This window comes from Theropithecus gelada, chromosome 11 (assembly GCF_003255815.1).
Source record: "Theropithecus gelada isolate Dixy chromosome 11, Tgel_1.0, whole genome shotgun sequence".
NCBI lineage: Eukaryota > Metazoa > Chordata > Mammalia > Primates > Cercopithecidae > Theropithecus > Theropithecus gelada.
Window position 1 is genome coordinate 23,735,873 of NC_037679.1, and position 23,899 is coordinate 23,759,771.

Sequence of the window (23,899 nt, forward strand, 5' to 3'; positions counted from 1 at the left end):
TTTATAAATGGGGAGGAAACGGGCCAGAGAGGTTAGTTTGTCCAAGGTCACACTGCTAGAAAAGAGGCAGAGAGGGTATTCCAGACTAGGCGGTCTGGCTCCAGAGTCTGAGCACTTAAACTTAACACTGTGCTACTATTCAAGGGATTTCCTGATAGTAAGCTACCCTTACATTCCTAGACTACCATTCACTTGGTTATGTACATGGTTCTTGAAAATGAATTGATACTTTATTTTGAATTTCTGCATCTATATTTATGGGGTGTGTGTGTTGCTATTTGTCAGTTTTGGCTATCAGGGTTAATTGGGTTTTTACTATGTAAAAGTTTACACAGCATACACATATCTTGATTTTTTTATAATCCATTTTCAAACCTCAAATGGTGAGGTTTAAAATAAAATTCTCTAGTTCTGAGACTGGCTTAGAAATATCTGCAATTCATCTTCAATTGATAAGAGGTAATATTTCAACGAAGAGTTTATATCACATTAAATAAATCCTTCAAATCAGGCATTTAACAAGGAAAAAACCACATAGATCATACCAGATTCTCGAGAAGAGTGTTTCTTCTTAGAATACAAACAGTTAAATTAACAAAATTGAATTAGCTTTCAAACTTACAGCGCTGGAAAAAGTCATCCCCATCTCTCCGATGAGAGCTTTGGTTTTCTTCAGTGGTGTCTGTAAAAGTAAGTAATTATCCATTAAACAATTTATTCCAATAAATTGAGACATACAGGCCAGAATTCCTGTTTGGTTACATCTTACTCAATCTTTTATTCCCAAATGGTCAGCTCTAAGCAACAGCCAAAGACAGTCCTGTATGATTCTAGAGACAGGTTTGGTTCCAGCCAGCTCCATCCTGTATAAAAGTGCAGGAGGTCAAAATGCTTGCAGGAAGGGAAAGTTCAGTCAATGGCAATAACATCTTTGTGCCCTTATTAGTCATCTGCCCCCATATAAGGCAGAGAGGGCAGACCTATTTCCATGAATTAATCTTTAGAAGTAGGATGTGGGAAATGATATACAAAGGGAACCTTCCGCCCTATAGAACAGAAGTAAGACAACAGTTGGATTCTGAAAGCCAGACAAGGCCCCAGGGCTGAGACTGATTCAAACCTCACACACTCAGTGGTGGAGGTCAGACGCACACTGTTCAACTACCAGCTACTGTTGTCTGCATAGACCACCAGCACCTCAGGATAAGGACTTGAACCAGGTGGTAAGCAGGTGTACACAGAACACTGTCAGGCAAAAGGCTACTCAGAAACTACTTTATGTCCTGCTTTTCATCTTTTGTTCAAAATCTAAGATCCTTACAAGTATAGAGACAATTAAGTTCCCCCTAGAGTGAGGACAAACATATGAAGAGTCATTTAAATACGAATAAAAGGAATACTAATATTCTTCAGATTCCAGACAAAAAAAGCACTATTGTAAGAGGTCATTTTAGTTGTAATGAGTCAGTTCATGATGATTCTGAGATACCTTTGAAATCTAAGACCATACTGAATGCAGTTTTAAGTATATTTTGTTGTGAAATAATTCCTTAAAGATCGCTAATCTAAATATGTAAGTAGGTTAACAGGAGCCTCATTTTTAATAATGTATAAATGACTTTTCCCCATTGTTTTATATAAATACAAAACCTACGGAATCCATAAACTCAAAAGGATGAGGATTCTAACTTATCCAAAAAAAGCTCTGATAATTTCATGAGTAGATTCAGAAGAGGCTGTCAAGAGACGCCAGAGATGCAGAAGATCTTCGCCAACCTTCCGAAGCAAAGTCATCAACCATACTCTCCTCAAAGCCATCACTGGGTACCATCCTCAGGAAAAGAATACTGGGCTTAATGAGACACTGGCTTGATAAAAAAAAAAACCTGAGTTACTATGAGGACATTCGAAGATGAAATGAAGATTCAAAGAGTAAGTGGAGAAAAGGACCAGAGTTGACTGTATAGGACTTAATTGTCAAACTGATAAATATGTAAAACTATGAAAAAATATCTGATTTACGGTAATATTGTATAATAACATTTATTAAACACAACGTATGCCAGGCATTAATCTAGGCAGTGGTGGACAGAGGATAGTCCTTGCCCTCATGATCCCTGCACTCTCGGGGACTTAAAACAACTAACAGGTAAACAATCAGTCATTTCAGGTGGTGATAAGTGCTGTGAAGAGAATAAACCAGGATGATGTGATTGCAGCTGGTGGGAGGAAAGGGGAACTACTTTAGATGGGTGGTCAGGAAAGGTCTCTCTTTCAGGAGGTAACTTGTATGGAGAGCCATGCGATGAGGAGTCAGTCACGCAAAGATTCAGAAGATGTTTCAGGCTGGGTATATAGCAATACAAGGGCTGCCAGAGGAAGGAGAGAGGCACCTGGGAGGAAACAGAGAAGCCAGTGTGGTGATGGAAGCAGCTTACTGAGGAGAAGGGAGAGGGAGGTAAGATGAGGTCAGAGAGGTAGGCAGGAGTCAGTGATGCAGGGCCGTATAGGAATTTAGACTTTAGGCCCGGTGCAGTGGCTCACGCCTGTTATCCCAGCACTTTAGAAGGCAGAGGCAGGAGGACTGCTTGAGAGCAGGAGTTTGAGACCAGCCTGGGCAACATAGCAAGACCCTGGCTCTACAAAAATACAAAAATTAGCTGGACATGGTAGTGCATGCCCGTAGTCCCAGTTACTTGGGAGGCTGAGGTGGGAGGATTGCTTGTACCCGGAAGTTTGAGGTTATAGTGAGCTATGACTGTACCACTGCAATCTAGCCTAGGCAAGAAGAGTGAGACTTTGTCTCAAAAAAAAGTTATTAACTGTCATCTTTATACTGCTAACAATAGTACAAAAGATAATAATCATCTGTGCTTAATTGAAAAAGTCCCAAACAAGAAACCATACTGTACCCAAAATGTGTATGTGTCTCTATGCAAACTAGAAGGAAAAATGAATCCTTAAGATCTAGGCAAAGACAGCGGCTGATCAAGTTAAGGTCATGCAAGAGCCTTTAAGCAGTAGCCAATTTCATGTCCTCATGTGGGCAAACATGTTTCTCTGCTCACCCCAAGCAGAATCCTTTTCATTAAAACCCTAAAGAATCATTTACTTTCCTGGTTCCATGTATAGTTGTTCTGAAACGACACTTCTCATAATTCTGTGGCTAAAAATGGAAATTGTTTTGCTTTCAATTAAGCAATGACATATTTATTCTTCCCCGGCCTGGCACAGTGGCTCACACCTGTAATCCCACCACTTTGGGAGGCTTAAGTTGGCAGATCACTTGAGGTCAGGAGTTTGAGACCAGCCTGGCCAATGGTGAAACCCCATCTCTACCAGAAATACAAAAATTAGCCGGGCATGGTGGTGGGTGCCTGTAAACCCAGCTACTTTGTAGGCTGAGACAGCGGAATCGCTTGAACGTGGGAGACGGAAGTTGCAGTGGGCTGAGATGGCGCCACTGCACTCCAACCTCGGTGACAGAGCAAGACTCCAGCTCAAAAAAAAAAAAAAAAAAATTTCTTCCCCTACCTTTTATCATAGTTTCTTCCATCACTTGCCTGAGGTTTTGGCCAAATGTCACTTTTTTTTTTTTTTTTTTTTGAGACAGAGTCTCACTCTGTTGCCCAGGCTGGAGTGCAGTGGCGCGATCTCCGCTCACTGCAAGCTCCGCCTCCTGGGTTTACGCCATTCTCCTGCCTCAGCCTCCTGAGTAGCTGGGACTACAGGCACCCGCCACCACGCCCGGCTAATTTTTTGGTATTTTTTAGTAGAGACGGGGTTTCACCGTGTTCGCCAGGATGGTCTCGATCTCCTGACCTCGTGATCTGCCTACCTCGGCCTCCCAAAGTGCTGGGATTACAGGTGTGAGTCACCGCGCCAGGCCAATGTCACTTTTCTTAAATGATTTTTTTTTCTCCCTGAGATGGAGTCTTGCTCTGTCACCCAGGCTGGAGTGCAGTGGCACAATCTTGGCCCACTGCAACCTCCACCTCCTAGGTTCAAGTGATTCTCCCGCCTCAGCCTCCCGAGTAGCTGGGACTACAGGCACATGCCACCATGCCCGGCTAATTTTTGTATTTTTAGTAGAGACGGGGTTTCACCATGCTGGCCAGGCTGGTCTTGAACTCCTGACCTCGTGATCTGCCCACCTCGGCCTCCCAAAGTGCTAGGATTATAGAGGTGAGCCACCGCGCCCAGCCGTGAATGATTTTTAAAAGAGCAACTTATGCTTCTGTGAAGAACAGTGTGTCCACCACACTACAATGATGTTTAAGTAAAATCAAGAAAGTGGTAAGAACAGTGTCCTGGCAAAATAAAAAATAAAAACATAGTCCCACAGATACGTGGAACAAATACAATGAAATGTTAAAGATGATGCTACTATATAAAAGAACATTTCAAAGATGCCTGAAAAATTCCAAAATTCCATGTTGTAAGCGCTATCTACAATCCTTTGACCTGAGTTAGTCTGGTAGGGGTTGACCACTGTTTATTTTGCCAACTATGGCAGCAATCTGCAATCTTTTTTAGGTTAGAGTTCTCTTTCCCCCAAAATGAAGATATTATATACTAAGTTTTACATGTAAATTAAGGAGTTCCATGATGTCACTGGCATCCCCGAATGTCACCTGCAGACTCACTGACCTATGATGTGATTATGCTGGTGTGGGTATGTGGAATGAAATCTGATTATCATCACAGTATTCTAGAATAGGAGAAAAAGCATGGTACTCTGAGATCATAAGATACCCAGGCTTTGTCCAGTATTAGCTATGTGAACCTTAGTCATGTCACTTAACCACCTTCCAGTTTTAGTTTCCTTTTAAGATAAGGATACTATGTACAGTAGAGGACTCCTGTGATGACTGAAGCACAAGTATAAAAATCCTCATGCTCTGCTCAGCTCCAAGTAAGTTCTCAAATGCTCTTGTCTTAGCTCTTCCCCTTGGAGTCCTGTTTGACAATTAGTGGTAGAATATTCTGAAAAAGGCTAGAAGAGAATCCAGAATTCTTGAGTTGGGAACATTAAATCTGACTTATCTCCTCTACTCAATTTTGGTACCTCTCTCCAGTAGAAACACTTATTTAAAAAAAGAATCTCGGCCGAGACAATGGCTCATGCCTGTAATCCCAGCACTTTGGGAGGCTGAGGTGGTGGGATTGCTTGAGTCCAGGAGTTCAAGACCGGCTTGGGCAACCTAGAGAAATCCTGTCTCTACAAAATATTTAAAAATTAGCTGGACGTGATGATGTGTGCCTGTAGTTCCAGCTACTAGGGAGACTGAGGCAGGAAGACTGCTTGAGACTAGGAGTTCAAGGCTGCAATGACCCTTGATTATACCACTGCACTCCAGCCTGGATAACAGAGCAAGACCCTGACTCAAGAAATCTGCTGCTGGCTTAACGAAGCAAATTGGATTAACATACTAAAAGAAAGAGACCTCAAATACACACAGACTACAGCCGTGGTTTATAAGAATTGAAGAAACTGAACTTTGAATACCTCATATTTAAGTAAAGAATTTTGTTTTCAACACCTAAAAAAGCCTGACCTTTTAACTGAGTACTGTAGTCACTGCTAGAGAAGGCTTGCTTTTTCTGGACAAAACACTCTTCAAGGACACAATTTTTTTTTTGTTTAAATAAAAAAGGAATGTTGTGAGCAGACAAGTGCAGTAGTTGGAAGAATAGTGAAACTAAAGTGTAGGAGGAAAATTAAATCAAGACTGATGTCAACATGGCTTGGTAGAAACTAACAGACAATGAAGCCTATATGGCAGGAAGAAGTGTGTAATCAAAATGCAAGCATCTTAAACATCAGCTATAAAAGACTCAAGCTCTTGAGCACAACCTAAGAAATATATATTACTCGGGAAGAAAGATAATGATTACTTTTATCAAGTGTAACACACACACTCACACACGGCCATTTTCTATTCTACTCTATTCCAGAGGAAATAAAAAACGTTGGTAGTCACTAAACTGATTTCACAACTCACTCACGGGTTGGGACCAGGGGTTTGAAGGACACTGAGCGAGGGTGTGTAACTACACAAGAAGTTAGGAACATCTTGCCTGGAGTATTTCATAGTCTCAGCATTCAGCTGAAAGCAAAAAGAGAACTGAAACGAATAAAGCAATAAAACATTTGGTTTTAAAGCGAACAGAGGAATGCTGAACCCAGGGTTAGAGGACTCTGCCTCAACTACTCATGTCTTGGGCAAGTTGCTTTCTGGACCTCCATGGGGCAGGGGTTGGAGTGGATGTTTCCAAAGGTCACAGATTCCAGAATTCTGCAATACACAAGCAAAATTAACTCGGGGGGGAAAAAAAAGAAGTCTTGTGACAACACCCATTAGATAGAAAATGAAACACTGACAGCCTCTAATGCAACAGTCAGGTGTTCAATCAGACTAATTGAATTTTCTTGATTCTTGTGAGGCAAAACACACCCTCAATAGTTCGACGGTCGGCCTACCAGATTAGTTCACTTCAGGCTTTTTTTTTTTTTTTTTTTTTAAGACGGAGTCTCGCTCTGTCGCCAGGCTGGCGTGCAGTGGCCCAACCTCGGCTCACTGCAACTTCCGCCTCCCGGATTCAAGCGATTCTCCTTCCTCAGCCACCCAAGTAGCTGGGACTACAGGTGTGCGCCACCACGCCCAGCGAATTTTTGTATTTCTAGTAGGGACGGGGTTTCACCATGTTGGCCAGGATGGTCTAGATCTCTCGACCTTGTGATCCGCCCGCCTCGGCCTCCCAAAGAGCTGGGATTACAAGAGTGAGCCACCGCGCCCGGCCCAGTGTTATTTTTATAGACATCAGATACAGACATTGTATACAGGCACAAATGTGGAGGTGGTCTAGGTCCCTCATAAAAGGGACTGGACTTGTCTTTGATCCTCTAATCCAAAAGAAAAACAATCAGGGTTTGAGTGCTTTTAGCCAGCACCTGATCCTCATTGGTTCAACCCATCCTCCACTGGTCTCCACATGTTTATCTTGAGATATTAACGTAAACTCCACAGCAGTACGGTCCAGAGTGGAAGCTGTGTGTGCTGTACGCAAGTGCCTCAATCCAGAAGGGAAAAGAGTGTTGCAGTCCCTAACACCGGCATAAAGGGCCTCACGTGGGAAAACCAAATCTACCCAGGGATAAGACAGCCAGTTCGGGGAGGGGGGATGGGCACCGGGAAAGAGAGCAAGAAACCGGGGAGTCAGCCCCAGAGATAGAGGGGCGGGGCAGAAACAGAAGAGTTACCATGCCGCCGAGCACTTCGTCCTGGTCGTCCGTGAGGAGCAGCACCACGTTGGGCCTCCGGGTTCCCGCTGCCACCCCGAAGACCCCCAGGCAGCCGCCCAGCACCAGTAGCAGCAGCGCTGGGCTGCAGGAGGGCAGGTGGCGGGGGCTGCCCTGCCGGAACCGACCTGGGGCTAGAGGCAGGAGCAGCATGGCGGACAGGCTCCGGGGTGACCCCGGGACGGGACGGAGGGACGCACAGGTAGCTGAAGGGCGAGAGGCCAACCAGCCGAAGGAAGAAAAAGCCGTGCCTTGAAGGCCGGTGGCTGGGGTCAGGCGTTTTCTCCCTAGGCGCGATCACGTGAACCGGGGACAGGGGGCGGAGCACGCAGAGCGGTCACGTGACGGTCGGCGTGGGCGGGGCCGCGGACAGGCGCAGCCGGGAGGGAGGCACCAGGCAGTGGCGGAAAAGGGGCGGAGAACCGGAAAAAAGGGCGGAGAACGGGAAAAAGGTCGAGACCCGTGCATACCTCACGCGCAGGCTCGGGTTGCGTTCTGGTAGGACGTGTTTCTGAGTGCTTGGTGGGAAGATTTAAATTGGGGGAAGAGAAGATGAAAAGCAGGAAAGAGTTGGCAAATACTAAGCAACAGATTAAGGAAAAGAGGACTGTACTTAACAGATACTGTTATCAGCTGGTAAGGAAAGTAGACTCTACCATATTTAATCTCCAAGTCGAGGGGCACTTACTCAAGGCCCAGATGTTTAATCGTTTTTTATTTTCTCTACAACTTGTGAAATAAGTCTTAACATTCTCATTTGGCTCAGCCATTAAATTTGGAACTGGATTCCAGTTCAGCTCTCTTAACTCGAAAGCCTGCTCTCCTAACTCCAAAGCCTGATTATGTTCTGCTTTCCTCAGCTGACATCGTAGTTTGAAACAATTTAGGGATGTCCTGATCCTAATGGTCCTTGCTGACTTTTTAAACACCCTCTTGGAAGATTTTGGAGGTTGTACAGATCGAACAAAAATCTTGAAACATGGTCATCCAACTGCATTATTAAGTAATCTTTAGCGGGGAATAGCCCTTGAAACTAGTTCCAGATATTTCTGTGGCTGCTCTGGAACAATTTGACTTTGCCCCTCTCCTGACGTCTATAAAAACAGAGCTGATCGGGCGCGGTGACTCACGCCTGTAATCCCAGCACTTTGGGAGGCTGAGGCGGGTGTATTACCTGAGGTCAGGAGTTTGAGACCAGCCTGGCCAACATGGCGAAACCCCGTCTCTACTAAAATACAAAAATTAGCCGGTCATGGTGGGACGCACCTGTAATCCCATCTACTCGGGAGGCTGAGGCACGAGAATGGCTTGAATCCGGGAGGCGGAGCTTGCAGTGAGCCACTGCACTCAGGCCTCAGGAACAGAGCGAGACTCTGTATCAAAACAAACAAACAAACAAAAAATCACAGAGATCTTCCTGGCAAGGTGAACTGTCAAGTCATGTCCCCAGACTAATATAACAGGGTATAACCTCCTTGCTGGTAAAAGTATTTTCTCTGAGTTGATCTGTTTGCCAAGAAGAGTCTCTTAAAACTCGTGAAAACTATCCCAGAACTTAAAATATAATAAAAAATAAATAAAAATACAGAAACTCGTGAAAACACTATACTATAAGGTAAAAATAATGATGGAAACACTTTGAAACCTCATGTGTACAAGGATAGGGCTTATGCAAAAAAAAAAAAAATTACCTTTATTACTTTGTTTTTTTCACCACAGAGGGGTAATGTGCTGAGTCCTAACAAGGTTTGAGGTAGGGGTCGTTAACTCACACAATAGCGTGAAAACCCAATCATCAGGCTTATGAACCACAAAAGGATCTTAATACTGTTTTTTGTTTGTTTGTTTGTTTGTTTTTAAGTAAGCCTACAGAAGGCAAAAGAAACTTTAAAAAAATTAAGTAGTTTTTCTGCAAGAAACAATTATGCCGGAAATATGGCCAGAGCAGTTCCTAGACAACCAGAATACTTGGTTACAACCTTGGCCTAGGCCAATTTTTCAAGCTAGTTAGAAGAACTAATCCTTAGGTAGTCACGTTTCAAGACTTCCAGGAAGACTTTCTTACACAAAAAAAGAACCTATTTCACTGTATTGATGTCCCAAATTGTAAAATTGTTTCTTTTCTTTTCTTTTTTTTTTTTTCAAGGTTAGATTATAAACTGTTTGAGGCCAGAAATTGTGTAATTAGTTGACCACTTTGTTCAGGATGCTGCTGTCAGAGGCGATTGAACCAGAGCAATTCCATCTTGAATAGGGGCTGGGTAAAATAAGGTTGAGGCCTGCTGTGCTGCATTCCCAGATGGTTATGCATTCTAAGTCACAGGATGAGATAGGAGGTCATAAAGATATAAGATACAGGATGCAGGTCATAAAGATCTTACTGATGAAACAGGTAGCAGTAAAGAAGCGGGCTAAAACCCACCAAAACCAAGAGGGTGATGAAAGTGACCTCTGCCCGTCCTCACTGCTAAACTCCCACCAGCACCATAATAGTTTATAAATGCCATGGGAATGTCAGGATGGTACCCTCTGTGGTCTAAAAAGGGGAGGCATGAATAATCCATCCCTTGTTTAGCATATCATCAAGAAATAACCATAAAAATGGGCAACCAGGAGTCTCGGGCTGCTCTGCCTATGGAGTAGGCATTCTTTTATTCCTCTACTTTCTTAATAAACTTGCTTTCACTTTACTCTATGGTCTTGTCCTGAATTCTTCCTTGCCTGAGATCCAAGAACCTTTTCTTGGTATCTGGATCAGGACCCCTTTCCGGTAACACTGCTACACTAGTGCCAAAGAGACACTGTCTCTCGTTCATGGAATTTGCAGTCTAATGGCAGAGAGATTGACAATCTAATCTTGTATCTTGTATATGATTACAAATAGACATGCTATGAAGGAAAAGTAAAGGGTGCAGTGAGCATTTAAGGTGGTGGGAGGCTCACTTAGTCTAAGGTGCCCTGAGGAAGTGATCTTTGAGTGAAATCTGAAGTTTGAGTAGGAGATAATTTGTTAATGGAGTATTGGGTGGAATGTCTCCTAGGCACACAGTACAGCATATGGAAAGGTCCTGAGCTGGTGCATTGCAATAACTAGAAGAAGCCAGTGTGGTTAGAGCAGAGGGAGAGAGGTGGTGAGGACCCAGATTCTATTTTAAGGACTTGGGTTTCTATAGTAAGGCTAATTGGAAATTACTGAAAGAATATAAGAGAAATATAATCATACATGAACTTTTAGAAGATCCTTTAGACTGTGGCATGAAGAACAGATTGGAAGAGGACAAGTATGGGTAAGGGTAGACCAATTAGGTGGAGAGAAAAGTAGCTAACAGGGGCAGATTCAAATTTTGTGGGGCCTGAAGTTTATGTGCATTTGGCGAGTGGGGGTTCTTTAAGAAAAAGAATAATAATTTTAGATACAAAAGTAGGTACACAACTGAATATGTATTTAGACTAAAACAAAATACAACGTTATACATTTTTAAAAGTTGAAAAATATAGGCCGGGCGCGGTGGCTCAAGCCTGTAATCCCAGCACTTTGGGAGGCCGAGACGGGCGGATCACGAGGTCAGGAGATCGAGACCATCCTGGCTAACACGGTGAAACCCCGTCTCTACTAAAAAATACAAAAAACTAGCTGGGCGAGGTGGTGGCGCCTGTAGTCCCAGCTACTCGGGAGGCTGAGGCAGGAGAATGGCGTGAACCCGGGAGGCGGAGCTTGCAGTGAGCCGAGATCGCTGCCACTGCACTCCAGCCTGTGCAACAGAGCGAGACTCCGTCTCAAAAAAAAAAAAAAAAGAAAAATATTACAAATAATGCAAAAATTTAAAGTAACATTTTTGTTAAGTAACCGCCAGGCATACTTCTTCATACTTTTTTCCTCTTACATTATATGGCTATATACTCTTTAATCATCTCTTCATTTGATGATAGTTTATCATATTTTCTAAAGAGAATAGAAAGATGATTTAGTTTTTTAGCTAGTGTGTTTGATCAGTATTTGCTTTTTATTAGTGATAATTCAGAAAAGTTATTTTTCACCTGCACAGTTCATTATTGGTTTTATATATATATATGTTTAGTATTTTTGTCAAATTTCAGAAAACTCTATCAAATATCCTCTTAACATAGGCATTTCGTGACATTCTGCATTTTATTTTATTTTATTTTTTGAGATGGAGTCTTGCTCTGTCTGCACTCTTGGCTCACTTCAACCTCCACCTTCCAGGTTCAAGTGATTCTCCTGCCTCAGCCTCCTGAGTAGCTGGGATTACAGGCATGCGTCACTATGCTCGTCTAATTTTTGTATTTTTAATAGAGATGGGGTTTCGCCATGTTGGCCAGGCCAGTCTCGAATTCCTGACTTCAGGTGATCCACCAGCCTTGGCCTCCCAAAGTGCTGGGATTATAGGCGTGAGTCACCACACCTGGCCTTTTCTTACACAGTTATTAATCTTTTGTAGTTTTTGAATTGAAGTCACTCATTTGTCATCAAGGTACTCATTGTAATCATGTATTGTGAGTTTTATGTCATCTTCCTCAATGCTAGTGTGAGATCAAATCAGAAAGAAATTTGAATATTTTTCAATGAGTTTATATAATTCACAAATTATCAGTTTAATAGCCTATTTATTACTTTAATTTGCAATTTATCTCTTCCTCTTTCCAGCTTTATTGAGATATAATTGACAACATTATGTATATTTAAGGTGTACATGTTTTCATATATGTATACAGTGTGAAATGATTATTCTCTTCCTCTTAATGAATTACTGTTCTTCTTATGATTGAAACTTTTTTTTGTTACTCTTTACTTCTCAATGTCAGGATGATTTCTCTTTACTTTCTCATTCATCTTTATCACTTTGGTTTCGTGTCCTATTAATTTTTTTTTTTTCTTTTTTGAGCAGAGTCTTCCTCTGTCACCAGGCTGGAGTGCAGTGGCACAATCTCAGCTCACTACAACCTCCACCTCCCAGGTTCAAGCGATTCTCCTGCCTCAGCCTCCCAAGTAGCTGGGGTTACAGGTGTGCGCCACCACACCCAGCTAATTTTTGTATTTTTAGTAGAGACAGGGTTTTGCCATATTGGTCTGGTCTCAAACTCCTGACCTCAGGTGATCCACCCACCTTGGCCTCCCAAAGTGCTGGGATTATAGGCATGAGCCACCACGCCCAGCCTAGCCAAGTTGTTTTTTAAAGACCGTGCAGCCCTTTTTCCTAATCATTATAATAGGTGTGTTAACAGATGACTGATTGTAAATGCTGTTTAACCACAGGTTAAAATAACAATCTTGTTTTACTTTGTTGAATAATGTCTCAGATGTTTTCAGTTGGCTAAAAATGTTTAAAAATTGCTCATAGGGTTTCCTATTAGAAAGTAGTGCCTAATAATTGCCAACTAATCAGTGGTTGTCATATCCAGAATAGAATATATAGTATTATTTGGTGTTTGGTTATGTGTTTGACTTACCACTTTTTTTTTTTTTTTTTTTTGAGACGGAGTTTCACTGTTGTTGCCCAGGCTGGAGTGCAATGGTGCGATCTTGGCTCACTGCAACCTCGCCTCCTAGGTTCAGGCAATTCTCCTGCCTCAGCCTCCTAAGTAGCTGGAATTACCGTACGCACCACCACGCCCAGCTAATTTTGTAGTTTTAGTAGAGACGGGGTTTCTCCATGTCGGTCAGGCTGGTCTCGAACTCCTGACCTCAGGTGATCTGCCTGCCTCGGCCTCCCAAAGTGCTGGGATTACAGGTGTGAGCTACCGTGCCCGACCATTGACTTACCACTTTTTAAACATATTTTTTCATTATTTCAATTTTTTCCACAAATCTTTGTAGTAAAATAAGTCATTTTTTCATTTTGACATGTTTTTCCAAGAGCTTAAGCAAAAATGGATCCAATTCAGCTATTAGTTGGAAAATTCCTGTGGAATTTTCATTATAGGAACAATAGTACTTTTCATCATGACCTCTGAAGTATAACTTTCACTTAACATTTAATAACCTCAAAACTTCTATCTCTGGCCATGATGGAGTAACTGTGCCAGACTAATTCTCTTGCTAAAAGCAACTAGAAAACAGGGCAATATAGATGCTTTTATACAAGGAACAATAGTGAAGTACTGTGATCCACGTGTAAAGAGAAGCAAACAATTGCTCCAACTTTTTGCCTGATGGAGGGACGTTCTGAACCAGAGAGCAGGAAAGAGTATCTCATGCCTGACAAAGTTGACTTGCTAACTTTGGGTGGAGAGAGATCAAGGTTGAGGGAGATCGAGGCAGCTGGAAGTTTGCAGGAAAGAATTCCAAAGAGAAGGATGCTGTATAGATTTAAAAGCTCCATAAGTTTACCCAGATGTCTTTCTGAAACTTTGCTGAACACTGAGATGTGCATTCACAGGGTGCAACACCACCAGAAGGCAAAGCAAAGAATGACCAAGGTAATGTAAAATAAATAACTCTCAGAGAGGTTGGAATGTTTGAGATCCAACCAGCCATAGGGGAAAGTCCTCCCTGATCATCAGGAGCATTCCTTAAGAACCTGGAAAGGTCATGCCCTAATAGTGGAGCTAAACTATCATGAGTAAAATGTACTCTGCACCCACAGAAACAAAGCTTGGGTACAGTCCTCAAAAGATCAGACTAATCTGCAAGGAAAGTAACTTGCCTTCCAGAATAAGGCTCAACGCTCTTTAAGGGAAGACTATGAAACCTAGATATTCAACAGTATGAAATTCACAATGTCCTGTGTCCAATAAGAAAATTACTACACAGGGCTCAGGCACGGTGGCTCACGCCTGTAATCCCAGCACTTTGGGGGCTGAGGTGGGCAGATGATAAGGTCAGGAGATCCAGACCATCCTGGCTAATGACATGAAACCCCGTCTCTACTAAAAATACAAAAAATTAGCCGGGCCTGGTGGCGGGCACCTGTAGTCCTAGCTACTCGGGAGGCTGAGGCAGGAGAATGGCGTGAACCCGGGAGGCGGAGCTTACAGTGAGCCAAGATGGTGCCACTGTACTCCAGCCTGGGCGACAGAGCAAGACTCCGTCTCAAAAAAAAAAAAAAAAAATTACAGGGTCCCAAATAGGAAAATGTGACCCCATACAGGCTCCCAAATAGGAAAATGTAACCCCATGACCAGAAGAAAAAATTGTCAATAGAAACAGATAATAAATGATAGGGATGAAGAAGTTAACATAGATTAGTGTGTTAAAACTCCTATTATAACTTGTTCAAGTCTCTAAAGAAAATCATGAGCCAATTGAGAAGAGAGGTAGAAGATATATAACTGGGCCAGGCTCAGTGGCACACACTTGTAATCCCAGCACTTTGGGAGGCCTAGGTGGGCAGATGGCTTGAGCCCAGGAGTTTGAGACCAGCCTGGGCAACTTGACAAAACCCCACCTCTACAAAACAAACAAGCAAACAAACAAAATACACAAAATTAGCTGGGCTTGGTGGTATGCTTCTGTAGTCCCAGCTAGTCAGGAAGCTGAGATGGGAGGATCACTTGAGCCTGGGAGGTCCAGGCTGCAGTGAGCCATGATCATGCCACTGCACTCCAACCTGGGTGACAGAGGGAGACCCTGTCTCAAAAATAAATAACTACAAATAAAATCTATAACTGTATAGTCCTATATCTGAAAATTCACTACATGGATTAACAGATGATTAAACAATATGCAGGGGGGAGATAAGTCAACTTGAAGATATAGCAAGAGAAAAATATCCAAAATAAAGCAAAGAGGGAAAAAAGTGAAAACAAAAATGAGCAGGGCACCTGTGACCTGTGAAACAAAATCATGGGGTCTACTATTTACATAATTGGAATTCTAGAAGGAAGAAATAATTTTTTGAAGAAATAATAGTTGCTGTCTACATATAGAGAAAACTCTGATATCAGACTCAAGAAATTCAATGAACCCCATACAGAAAAAACAAAGAAAATCATACTGGGAAACATCACAATCAAAATTCTGGAAACTAGTAATAAAGAAAAGTAGACTTTATGACAAAAATATGAATAGAGATAAAACAGGGCATTTTATAATGATAAAAGGTTTAATCCATCAGGAAGATACAACAATTATATATGAACCTAAGAAACAAAGTGCCAAAATTCTTGAAGCAAAAACTGATAGAAATAAAGGAAAAAATGGACAACCCAATAATAGTTGGAAACTTCAACACCCCACTTTCAATAATAGATAGAGTAGCTAGGCAGAAGATGAACAAGGAAATAGAAGACATGAACAACATTATAAAATAGGTAGACCTAACAGAGATCTACAGAACTCTCCACCCAACAAGAGCAGAGTACATACTCTTCTTAAGTGCCTGTGGAATGTTCTCCAGGATAGACCATGTACTAGGCCATAAAACAAACCTCGATAAATCCAAAAGGATAAAAATAATACAAGTATATTCTCTCACCACAATGAAACAAAATGAGAACATGATAAGAGTTCCAGAGAAATTTGGGTAGCTCACAAATATTTGGAAATGAAACAACATACTCCTAAATAATAAGTGGATTAAAACAGAAATCAAAAGGGAAATTAGAAAATACTTTGAGATGAATGAATATGAATACACAACATACTAAAACTTGGGATACAGCTAAGATAGAGCTTGAAGAGTAACTGGCAACTGTAAATGCCTATATTTAAAAAAGAAGAATGATCTCATATCATTAATTTAACCTTCTACCTTAAGACACCAAAGAAAGCAAAATAAACCTAAACCAAGCAGAAGGAAGGAAATAATAAAAATTAGAGCAGAAATTAATGAAACAGAGGATAGAAAAAAAATAGAGAAAAATCAATAGAAGCAAAAGCTGATCCTTTGGAAAGATTAACAAAATTGCCAAATCTTGGTGGTCCCTATCATATCTCCATTTAAGTAACCAGTCTGGCCCCTGCAGAAAGGATCATGGGAAGTGATCATGGCCTACCACAAGCTCAACCAAGTATTAGTCCTGATGCTGTGGCCATGCTGGATTTGATACCTTTCCTAGACAAGATCAATACGACCACAGGTAAATTGTAAGCAGCCACCAATTTGGTGAATGCGTTCTTTTCTGTCCCAATCAGAAAAGAGGCTCAGAAAAACTTCACATTCATACAGAATGAACAAAAGACAGCTACAGTTTTGCCCCAAGGTTATGTTAACTCATCTCTGTGTCACAATATGTACTATGTGACTATGTGTTATAATACAGCCCTGACAAATCCAGAGACTGCCCGGGCATCCTGCAGAACATCTTATTCATCCAATACATTGATGACATCATGCTGATCAGGCATGATGAAAAAGAGGTGACTAGCATCTGGACACCTTGAGATACACGTGCTCCAGGGGGTGGGAGACAGGCTCTGTGAAAATTTAGAAACTTGGTACTTCAGTAAAGATTTTTAGGGGTCCTGGAGTGTGTCATGGCATTGCCTCCGAAGTAAAAACAAACTGCTGCATTTTGCATTTCTTACTAGTGAGAAAGAAGCACAGTGCCTGGTAGAACTCTCTGGATTCTGGGTGAAATACATTGTATGCTTAGGAACATTGACCCAGCCCATATATGAAAGGCTGCCAGCTTTGATGGGTACTGGAGCATAAAAGTGCTCTGTAACAGGCAAGGCTGGCTACATAATTTCTGGGGTCCAGTGTGAAACAAAAATATGGGGTCCTTTGTTCAAAAAGCAGAAAAAATGTGCCACTTAAGTTACTAAAATATAAAACTTTTTCTTTAAAAGTATCTTATTACTTACAAAATATATAGGGGTTATAATAATATATAAGTAACAACATAATCTTAAATTTATATGATATAAATAATGAGACTTTATTATGTGATATCTTGATTGCAAGTTTCTTCTGACTTGCTTTTCTGCAAATTCAATGTTTTTTTCTTTTAAACAGGGTCCCACTCTGTCTCCCAGGCTGGAATGCAGTGGTGTAATCATAGCTGACTACAGCTTCAACCTCCTGGGCTCAAGCAATCCTCCTGCCTCAGCCTCCTGAGAAGCTGGGACTACTGGTGCATGCTACCGCACCCAGCTAATTTTTACATATTTTTGTAGAGATGAGCTCTCCCTACCTTGCCTAAGCTAATCTCAAACTCCTGGCCTCAAGTGATTCTCCCATTTTGGCCTCCTCAAAGTGGGATTATAGGTGTGAGCCACCATGCCTGGCCTGCAAATTCATTTCCTAGGCCATCATATGTTTTCAGAAAATTCATTTTCAATGGATATAATTGAAAGCAATATCAGTGACTCTTGCAAATGCAAGACTGCAAATTTTTTTTTTTTTTTTTTTTTTTTTTTTTTTTTGAGACAGAATCTCACTCTGTCGTCCAGGCTGGAGTGCAGTGGCACAATCTTGGCTCACTGCAAGCTCCGCCTCCCAGTAGCTGGAGGAGAATTCACGCCATTCTCCTGCCTCAGCCTCCCCAGTAGCTGGGACTACAAGCACCCGCCACCACGCCCAGCTAATTTTTTGTATTTTTAGTAGAGACGGGGTTTCACCGTGTTAGCCAGCATGGTCTTGAGCTCCTGACCTCGTGATCTGCTTGCCTCAGCCTCCCAAAGTGCTGAGATTATAGGCGTGAGCCACTGTGCCTGGCCTGCAAATATTTTTTGATAACATTAATTTTGAGAAGGATCTTTCTTCCGATATAACTGTTACTATTGCTGTTAAGACTATTTTATAGGCTGTATAGCAAAGGAATAAATTTATGACAACTTATTTCAAAATAGAAATTTTAGCACATGGGCCAGTTGTGGTGGCTCATGACTGTAATCCCAGCACTTGGGTAGGCTGAGGTAGGCGGATTGCCTGAGCTCAGGAGTTTGACACCAGTCTGGGCAACGTGGCAAAACCCCATCACTACAATAAAATATGAAAATTAGTTGGGCATGGTTGTGTGCACCTGTAGTCCCAGCTACTCAGGAGGCTGAGATGAGAGGGTTGCTTGTGCCCAGGAGGTTGAGGCTTCAGTGAGCAGTAATTGTACCACTGCACTCCATCCTGGGTGACAAAGCTGGACCCTGTCTCAAAATTCTACATGTACTGAAGGAAATTTCAGTACATGTAGAACTGACGATTCCTGTAGAATTTTTTTTTTTTTTTTTTTTTTTGAGACGGAGTCTCACTCTATTGCCCAGGCTGGAGTGTAATGGCACAATCTTGGCTCACCGCAACCTCTGCCTCCCAGGTTCAAGTGATTCTCCTGCCTCAGCCTCCTGAGTAGCTGGGATTACAGGCATGCGCCACCACGCTTGGCTAATTTGTGTAATTTTTTTTTTTTTTTTTTTTTGAGACAGAGTCTCCCTCTGTTGCCCAGGCTGGAGTGCAGTAGTGTGATCTCGGCTCACTGCAACCTCCACCTCCCAGATTCAAGCAATTCTCTGCCTTTGCCTCCTAAGTAGCTGGGATTACAGGCGTGTGCCACCACGCCAGGCTATTTTTTTTTTGTATTTTTAGTAGAGACAGGGTTTCACCATCTGGCCAGGCTGATCTTGAACTCCTGCCCTCGTGATCCGCCTGCCTCAGCCTCCCAAAGTGCTGGGATTACAGGCGTGAGCCACTATGCCACCACGCCTGGCCTACTTTTTGTATTTTTAGTAGAGATGGGGTTTTACCATGTTGGCCAGGCTGGTCTCGAACTCCTGACCTTGTGATCCACCTGCCTTGGCCTCCCAAAGTGCTGGGATTACAGGTGTGAGTCACTGGACTTGGCTGAAAAATTTTTTTGAAAAGTATTTAACTCTTCCTATGGATCAGTTTCAAGTTGAATTTAATTTTTAATGTAAAGTATAAATTATTGTAATTTTGCAATTGTAAAATTGTAACTGGCGTAACAATTACATTGTAACATTTCCTTTGACATTTCCAGTAACTTTTGAAGGTCATTTGAAAAACTCCATGGCTTCAAACTTTTATACAATTCAAAGTGCTTATTTATACATTCTATCACCGTATCTCTAATTACAAGGAAAAAGTAATTTTAATTAATAATTGGCTCATCCGAAACTTCCTATGAAAATAGTGTTCTTTTTTGTCAAATACAAACATCTTTAAATTTATATTTATAAAACTGGGGATATTTGATTTGCCACGTTGCAGAAGTTTTCGAAAGTAGAGACTCTAAACTCTGAAGAATTGTAATAGTTCCCTGATATGGTTTATTACAATGTCTGAGTATGCTTTTTTTTTTTTGGTAATAATTTAATGACAGTGTGTACTACCTGAACTGGCAATTTCTGTCCTGTCTCTCAAGCCTGAAAATTAAGATTTGTGCAAATGCCACAGAGATGGGATTTGGGAAGTAGCCAGGCAAGCTAGGCTTCCACAGCAGGTCCCAGGGCTGGCTTTATGCAGAATCCCTTTACTTTCCTACTGCTTCCACCACTGCTGCTGCTTCTCAGCTATTGCTGCTGTCAGCCGGCACTGGTCCCTACCTAGCTACTTTGGGGCCCTTAAGTGCCCATGACTGCCCTCAGGTTTGCATGTGTGACAATCACATGGTGCCTGGTGCTGCCTGCTGGACCTCCTAGTTTGGCATAACTCCACTTCTCATGCACATGACCATTGTCCCATATGACTGCACTTATAAAACACCAATTTCTTCTTCTTCTTCTTTTTTTTTTTTTTTTGAGACAGAGTCTTGCTTTGTCACCAGGCTGGAGTGCAGTGGTGCGATCTCGGCTCACTGCAACCTCGCCTCCCAGGTTCAAGCGACTCCTCTGCCTCAGCCTCCCATGTAGCTGGGACTACAGGCAAATGCCACCATGGCCAGCTCATTTTTTTTGTGTGTGTGTGTTTTAGTGGAGATGGGGTTTCACCACGTTGGCCAAGATGGTCTCAATCTCCTGACCTCGTGATCTGCCCACCTCGGCAGATCCCAAAGTGCTGGGATTACAGCTGTGAGCCACCGTGCCCAGCCAAAACACCAAATTTAAAAACAAAATTATTCACCATTTCAAGATGGTGATAATACAGCACTAAACCAGGAGTAAAGACCTTCTGAGAGTGGGGTTCTGTACAACATATCCATGACGCCCATCCTGGTAGCAGGTCCTAGCTGTGGTTTAAGTAGCCCTTCTGCTTGGACCATATACTCCAGCAGAGCCTAAGGTATTCCGTGTGTAAGATGCAATGTGTTGCAAACCCCAGTAGGAAAATCACAAGGCAGGCCCACAGGGTTTTGGGGCAAGGTCATGACATCTATAGCAGGAATTATATACCATTTGAAAAACAGCTCCTAGTGTACTGAGCCCAGATAGAGATGGAACTCTTAACCACGAGGCACCAAATGACCATGCTTTCTGAGTTGGGTTCTCCTGGATCTACCAAGTCATTAAGTTGGTCAGGACCAGCATTAATCCTCTGTAAGCTAAAACACTACATTTGGGAACAAGCACAAACAGGACCAGAGGGCAACAAACAAGTGCATGAATAGGTAGCCCAGACTCCCATATCACTTGTCATAGTTACACCACTGCTCCTCTCTCAGCTCATGCCCAAGGGCCTGTATGACCAGCTGAAGAAGGAGAAAAAAGCCCCAACTTGGTTTATAGACAAAGCAGTGTGGTGTATAGGTGCAAGGTGGAAATGGATGATAGCTGCAATCACTCAGCATTGGCCTTGAATCATAGTAGTTAACAACAACAACAACAACACAGTAACAGGAGGAGCTTTGGGTGGTGCACCTGACCATTCAGTTGGTGTGGAAGGAAAAGTGGTCTAAGGTTAGAATATATATGGTCTCATTGGCAGTGGTGAATGGTGTCGGCTGGCTGGTCATGAGCCTGGAAGGAAAATCAGAAGACTGGAGAAAGGGAGGTCTGGAGTTGTGGCATGTGGATGAACATATAGGAATAGGCACAAAATGGCCAGGTGTGGTGGCTCACGCCTGTAATCCCAGCACTTTGGGAGGCTCAGGCGGGCAGATCACCTGAGGTCAAGAGTTCTAGACCAGCCTGACCAACATGGAGAAACCCTGTCTCTACTGAAAATACAAAAATTAGCTGGGGGTGGTGGCACATGCCTGAGGCTGAGGCAGGAGAATCACTTGAACCTGGGAGGCGAAGGTTGCAATGAGTCGAGATTGTGCCATTGCATTCCAGCCTGGGCAACAAGAGTGAAACTCTACCTCAGAAGAAGAAGAAAAAAAAAAAGGAATAGGCACAAAGTGTGAAGATCTTTGTATCACATGCTTATGCCCAGCAGAAAGCATTCATGATGGAAAAGGCACTAGACAACCAATTAGACAAAATGGCTTAGCCAATTGATATTAACCAGACTTTGCTGGTGGCCACTGAAGTGCTGGTACAATAGGCACATCATTTCCTTTATTTATGCTTTTTGAGACAGAGTCTCACTCTGTTGCCCAGGCTGGAGTACAATGGCGCAACCTTGGCTCACTGCAACCTCTGCCTCCCAGGTTCAAGCAATTCTCCTGCCTTAGCCTCCTGAGTAGCTGGGATTACAGGCGCCTGCCACCATGCCTAGCTCATTTTTGTGTTTTTAGTAGAGATGGGGTTTCACAATGTTGGCCAGGCTGGTCTTGAACTCCTGACTTCACGATCCACCCACCTTGGCCTCCCAAAGTGCTGGGATTACAGGCATGAGGCACTGTGCCCAGCCTACATCACTTCTTTTAAAACAATGTCACTTTCCCAGGAGTTTTAGATCAGCCTGGGCAACAGGGCAAGACTCTGTCTCTAGAAAAAGAAAATCACTTTAATACAGATGAGAGACAGAGGCTTAATTTTTAGCTGATATGTATTGAGGTTTCTTTCTGCTACTGCAAAGGAAAGGTTATATTCTGTCACTCTGAAATCTTGTGTAATAATAATTAAGTAGGAAATTAGATACCCAAAATTCCTGTAAGCCTCATGACTTGAATATCATTCTGCATTAATAGCTCTTATTTACTCATGGTATACTATGTATTAATATGCATTTCCTAAATTCTGTCTAAGGTTTGATGGCTTTAAAAAATACTAAAATTGGGGACACATTTTTGCTGTTTGCAAAACTCAGCCATTCCACCCTGTGGGCTTTCGAGAGTCCAAACCAACTGAGGGTGGAAGGAATCCCCCAGCACAGCACAGCTGCTCTACCAAAACATGGTCAGACTGCTTCTTTAAGTGAGTTGCTGAACTGTTCCTCCTCACTGGGCAGGACCTCCTAACTGGGGCCTCCAGCCACCCTGCCAGTGTTCTCTGGCTAACAGAGATTAGAAAACTTCCTAAGACAAAGCTCCTAAAGGGAGGGGTGAGTTACCATCTTTGCTATTTGGGAGACCTAACCATTCCAACCTCTAGGCGTTGAAGAGCCCAAGCCAACTGGGAGTGGAAGTATATCCCAGCACAGCATGGCTGCTCTACAAAAGCGTGGCCAGACTGCTTCTTTAAGTGGGTCCCTGATCCCCTTCCTTCTTACTGGGTGAGATCTACCCAACTGGGGTCTTCATCCACCTTCTACAGGTGTGTTTGAGCCAGCAACAGGTGTGCACCTCCCTGGGATGGAGTTCTCAGAGGAAGGGACAGGCTGCCCTCTTTGCTGTTTCACAGCCTTCACTGGTGATACTTCCAGGTACTGGGAAACCCAAGGTGACTAGGACCAGGCTGCCAGCAAACCACAGCAGCCCTACAGAAAAGTTGTCAGGTTGTTAAAAGAAAAACAAAAATAAAAACAAAAACCATCCAAAGGTCAGCAACCTCAAAGATTGAAAATAGATAATCCCACAAGGATGAGAAAGAATCAGCAGAAAATGCTGAAAACTCAAAAAGCCAAAATGCCCTCTTTCCTCCAAATGACCACATCACCTCTCCAGCAAGGGTTTGGAACCAGGCCAAGGCTGTGATGGCTGAAATGACAGAAGTAGAATTCAGAATATGGATAGGAACAAAGTTCACTGAATTAAAGGAGGATGTTGTAACCCAATGGAAGGAAGCTAAAAATCATGATAAAACATCACAGGAGCTGACAGACAAAATAGCTAGAATAGAGAAGAATGTAACCAACCTGATAGAGCTGAAAAGCACACTACAAGAATTTCATAATGCAATCACAAGTATTAATAGTATAATAGACCAAGTAGAGAAAAGAATCTCAGAGCTTGAAGACTCTCTTTCTGAAATAAGACAGGCAGTCAAGAATAGAGAAGAAAGAATGAAAATGAATGAACAAAACCTCTGAGAAATATGAGATTACGTAAAGAGAGTGAATCTTTGATTGGTAAAGAGATGGGGAGAATGGAACTAATTTGGAAAACACATTTCAGGATATCATCCATGAGAACTTCCCCAACCTAGCTAGACAGGCCAACATTTAAATTCAGGAAATGCAGAGAACCCCAGGAAGATACTCCATGGGAAGATCATCCCCAAGACACATGATTATCACATTCCCCAAGGTCAAAATGAAAGAAAAAATGTTAAAGGGACCTAGAGAGAAAAGCCAGGTCACTTACAAAGGGAAGCCCATCAGACTAACAATAGACCTCTCAAAGGAAAACCTATAAGCCAGAAGAGATTGGGGACCAATACTTAACATTCTTAAAGAAAATAATTTTCAACCCAGAATTTCA

The 23,899-nt window shown here is 42.4% G+C and overlaps 1 protein-coding gene and 1 non-coding gene across 4 annotated transcripts in view; both read right to left on the bottom strand.

Moving 5' to 3' along the window:
* The window catches only part of GNS (glucosamine (N-acetyl)-6-sulfatase), a 45,202-nt gene extending 37,580 nt beyond the window's left edge, over positions 1–7,622 (bottom strand). Inside the window, exons 1-3 of one of the 3 annotated variants that reach the window (XM_025401148.1) lie at positions 7,265–7,608; positions 4,901–4,996; positions 623–682 (exon numbers count right to left, since the gene is read on the bottom strand). In XM_025401148.1, the coding sequence (XP_025256933.1) occupies positions 623–682; positions 4,901–4,996; positions 7,265–7,456 (348 nt within the window). In that variant the 5' untranslated portion in view covers positions 7,457–7,608. Of the gene's footprint in view, positions 1–622; positions 683–4,900; positions 4,997–7,264 lie in introns of all 3 variants that reach the window. The other 2 variants (XM_025401149.1, XM_025401150.1) reach the window with 2 other exon arrangements.
* Positions 7,623–9,016: 1,394 nt separating this feature from the next.
* On the bottom strand, positions 9,017–9,123 carry LOC112635720. Its single transcript, XR_003122052.1, has one exon. It is a non-coding gene; the product is annotated as a small nucleolar RNA U13 (small nucleolar RNA).
* Between the last annotated feature and the right edge of the window lie 14,776 nt (positions 9,124–23,899).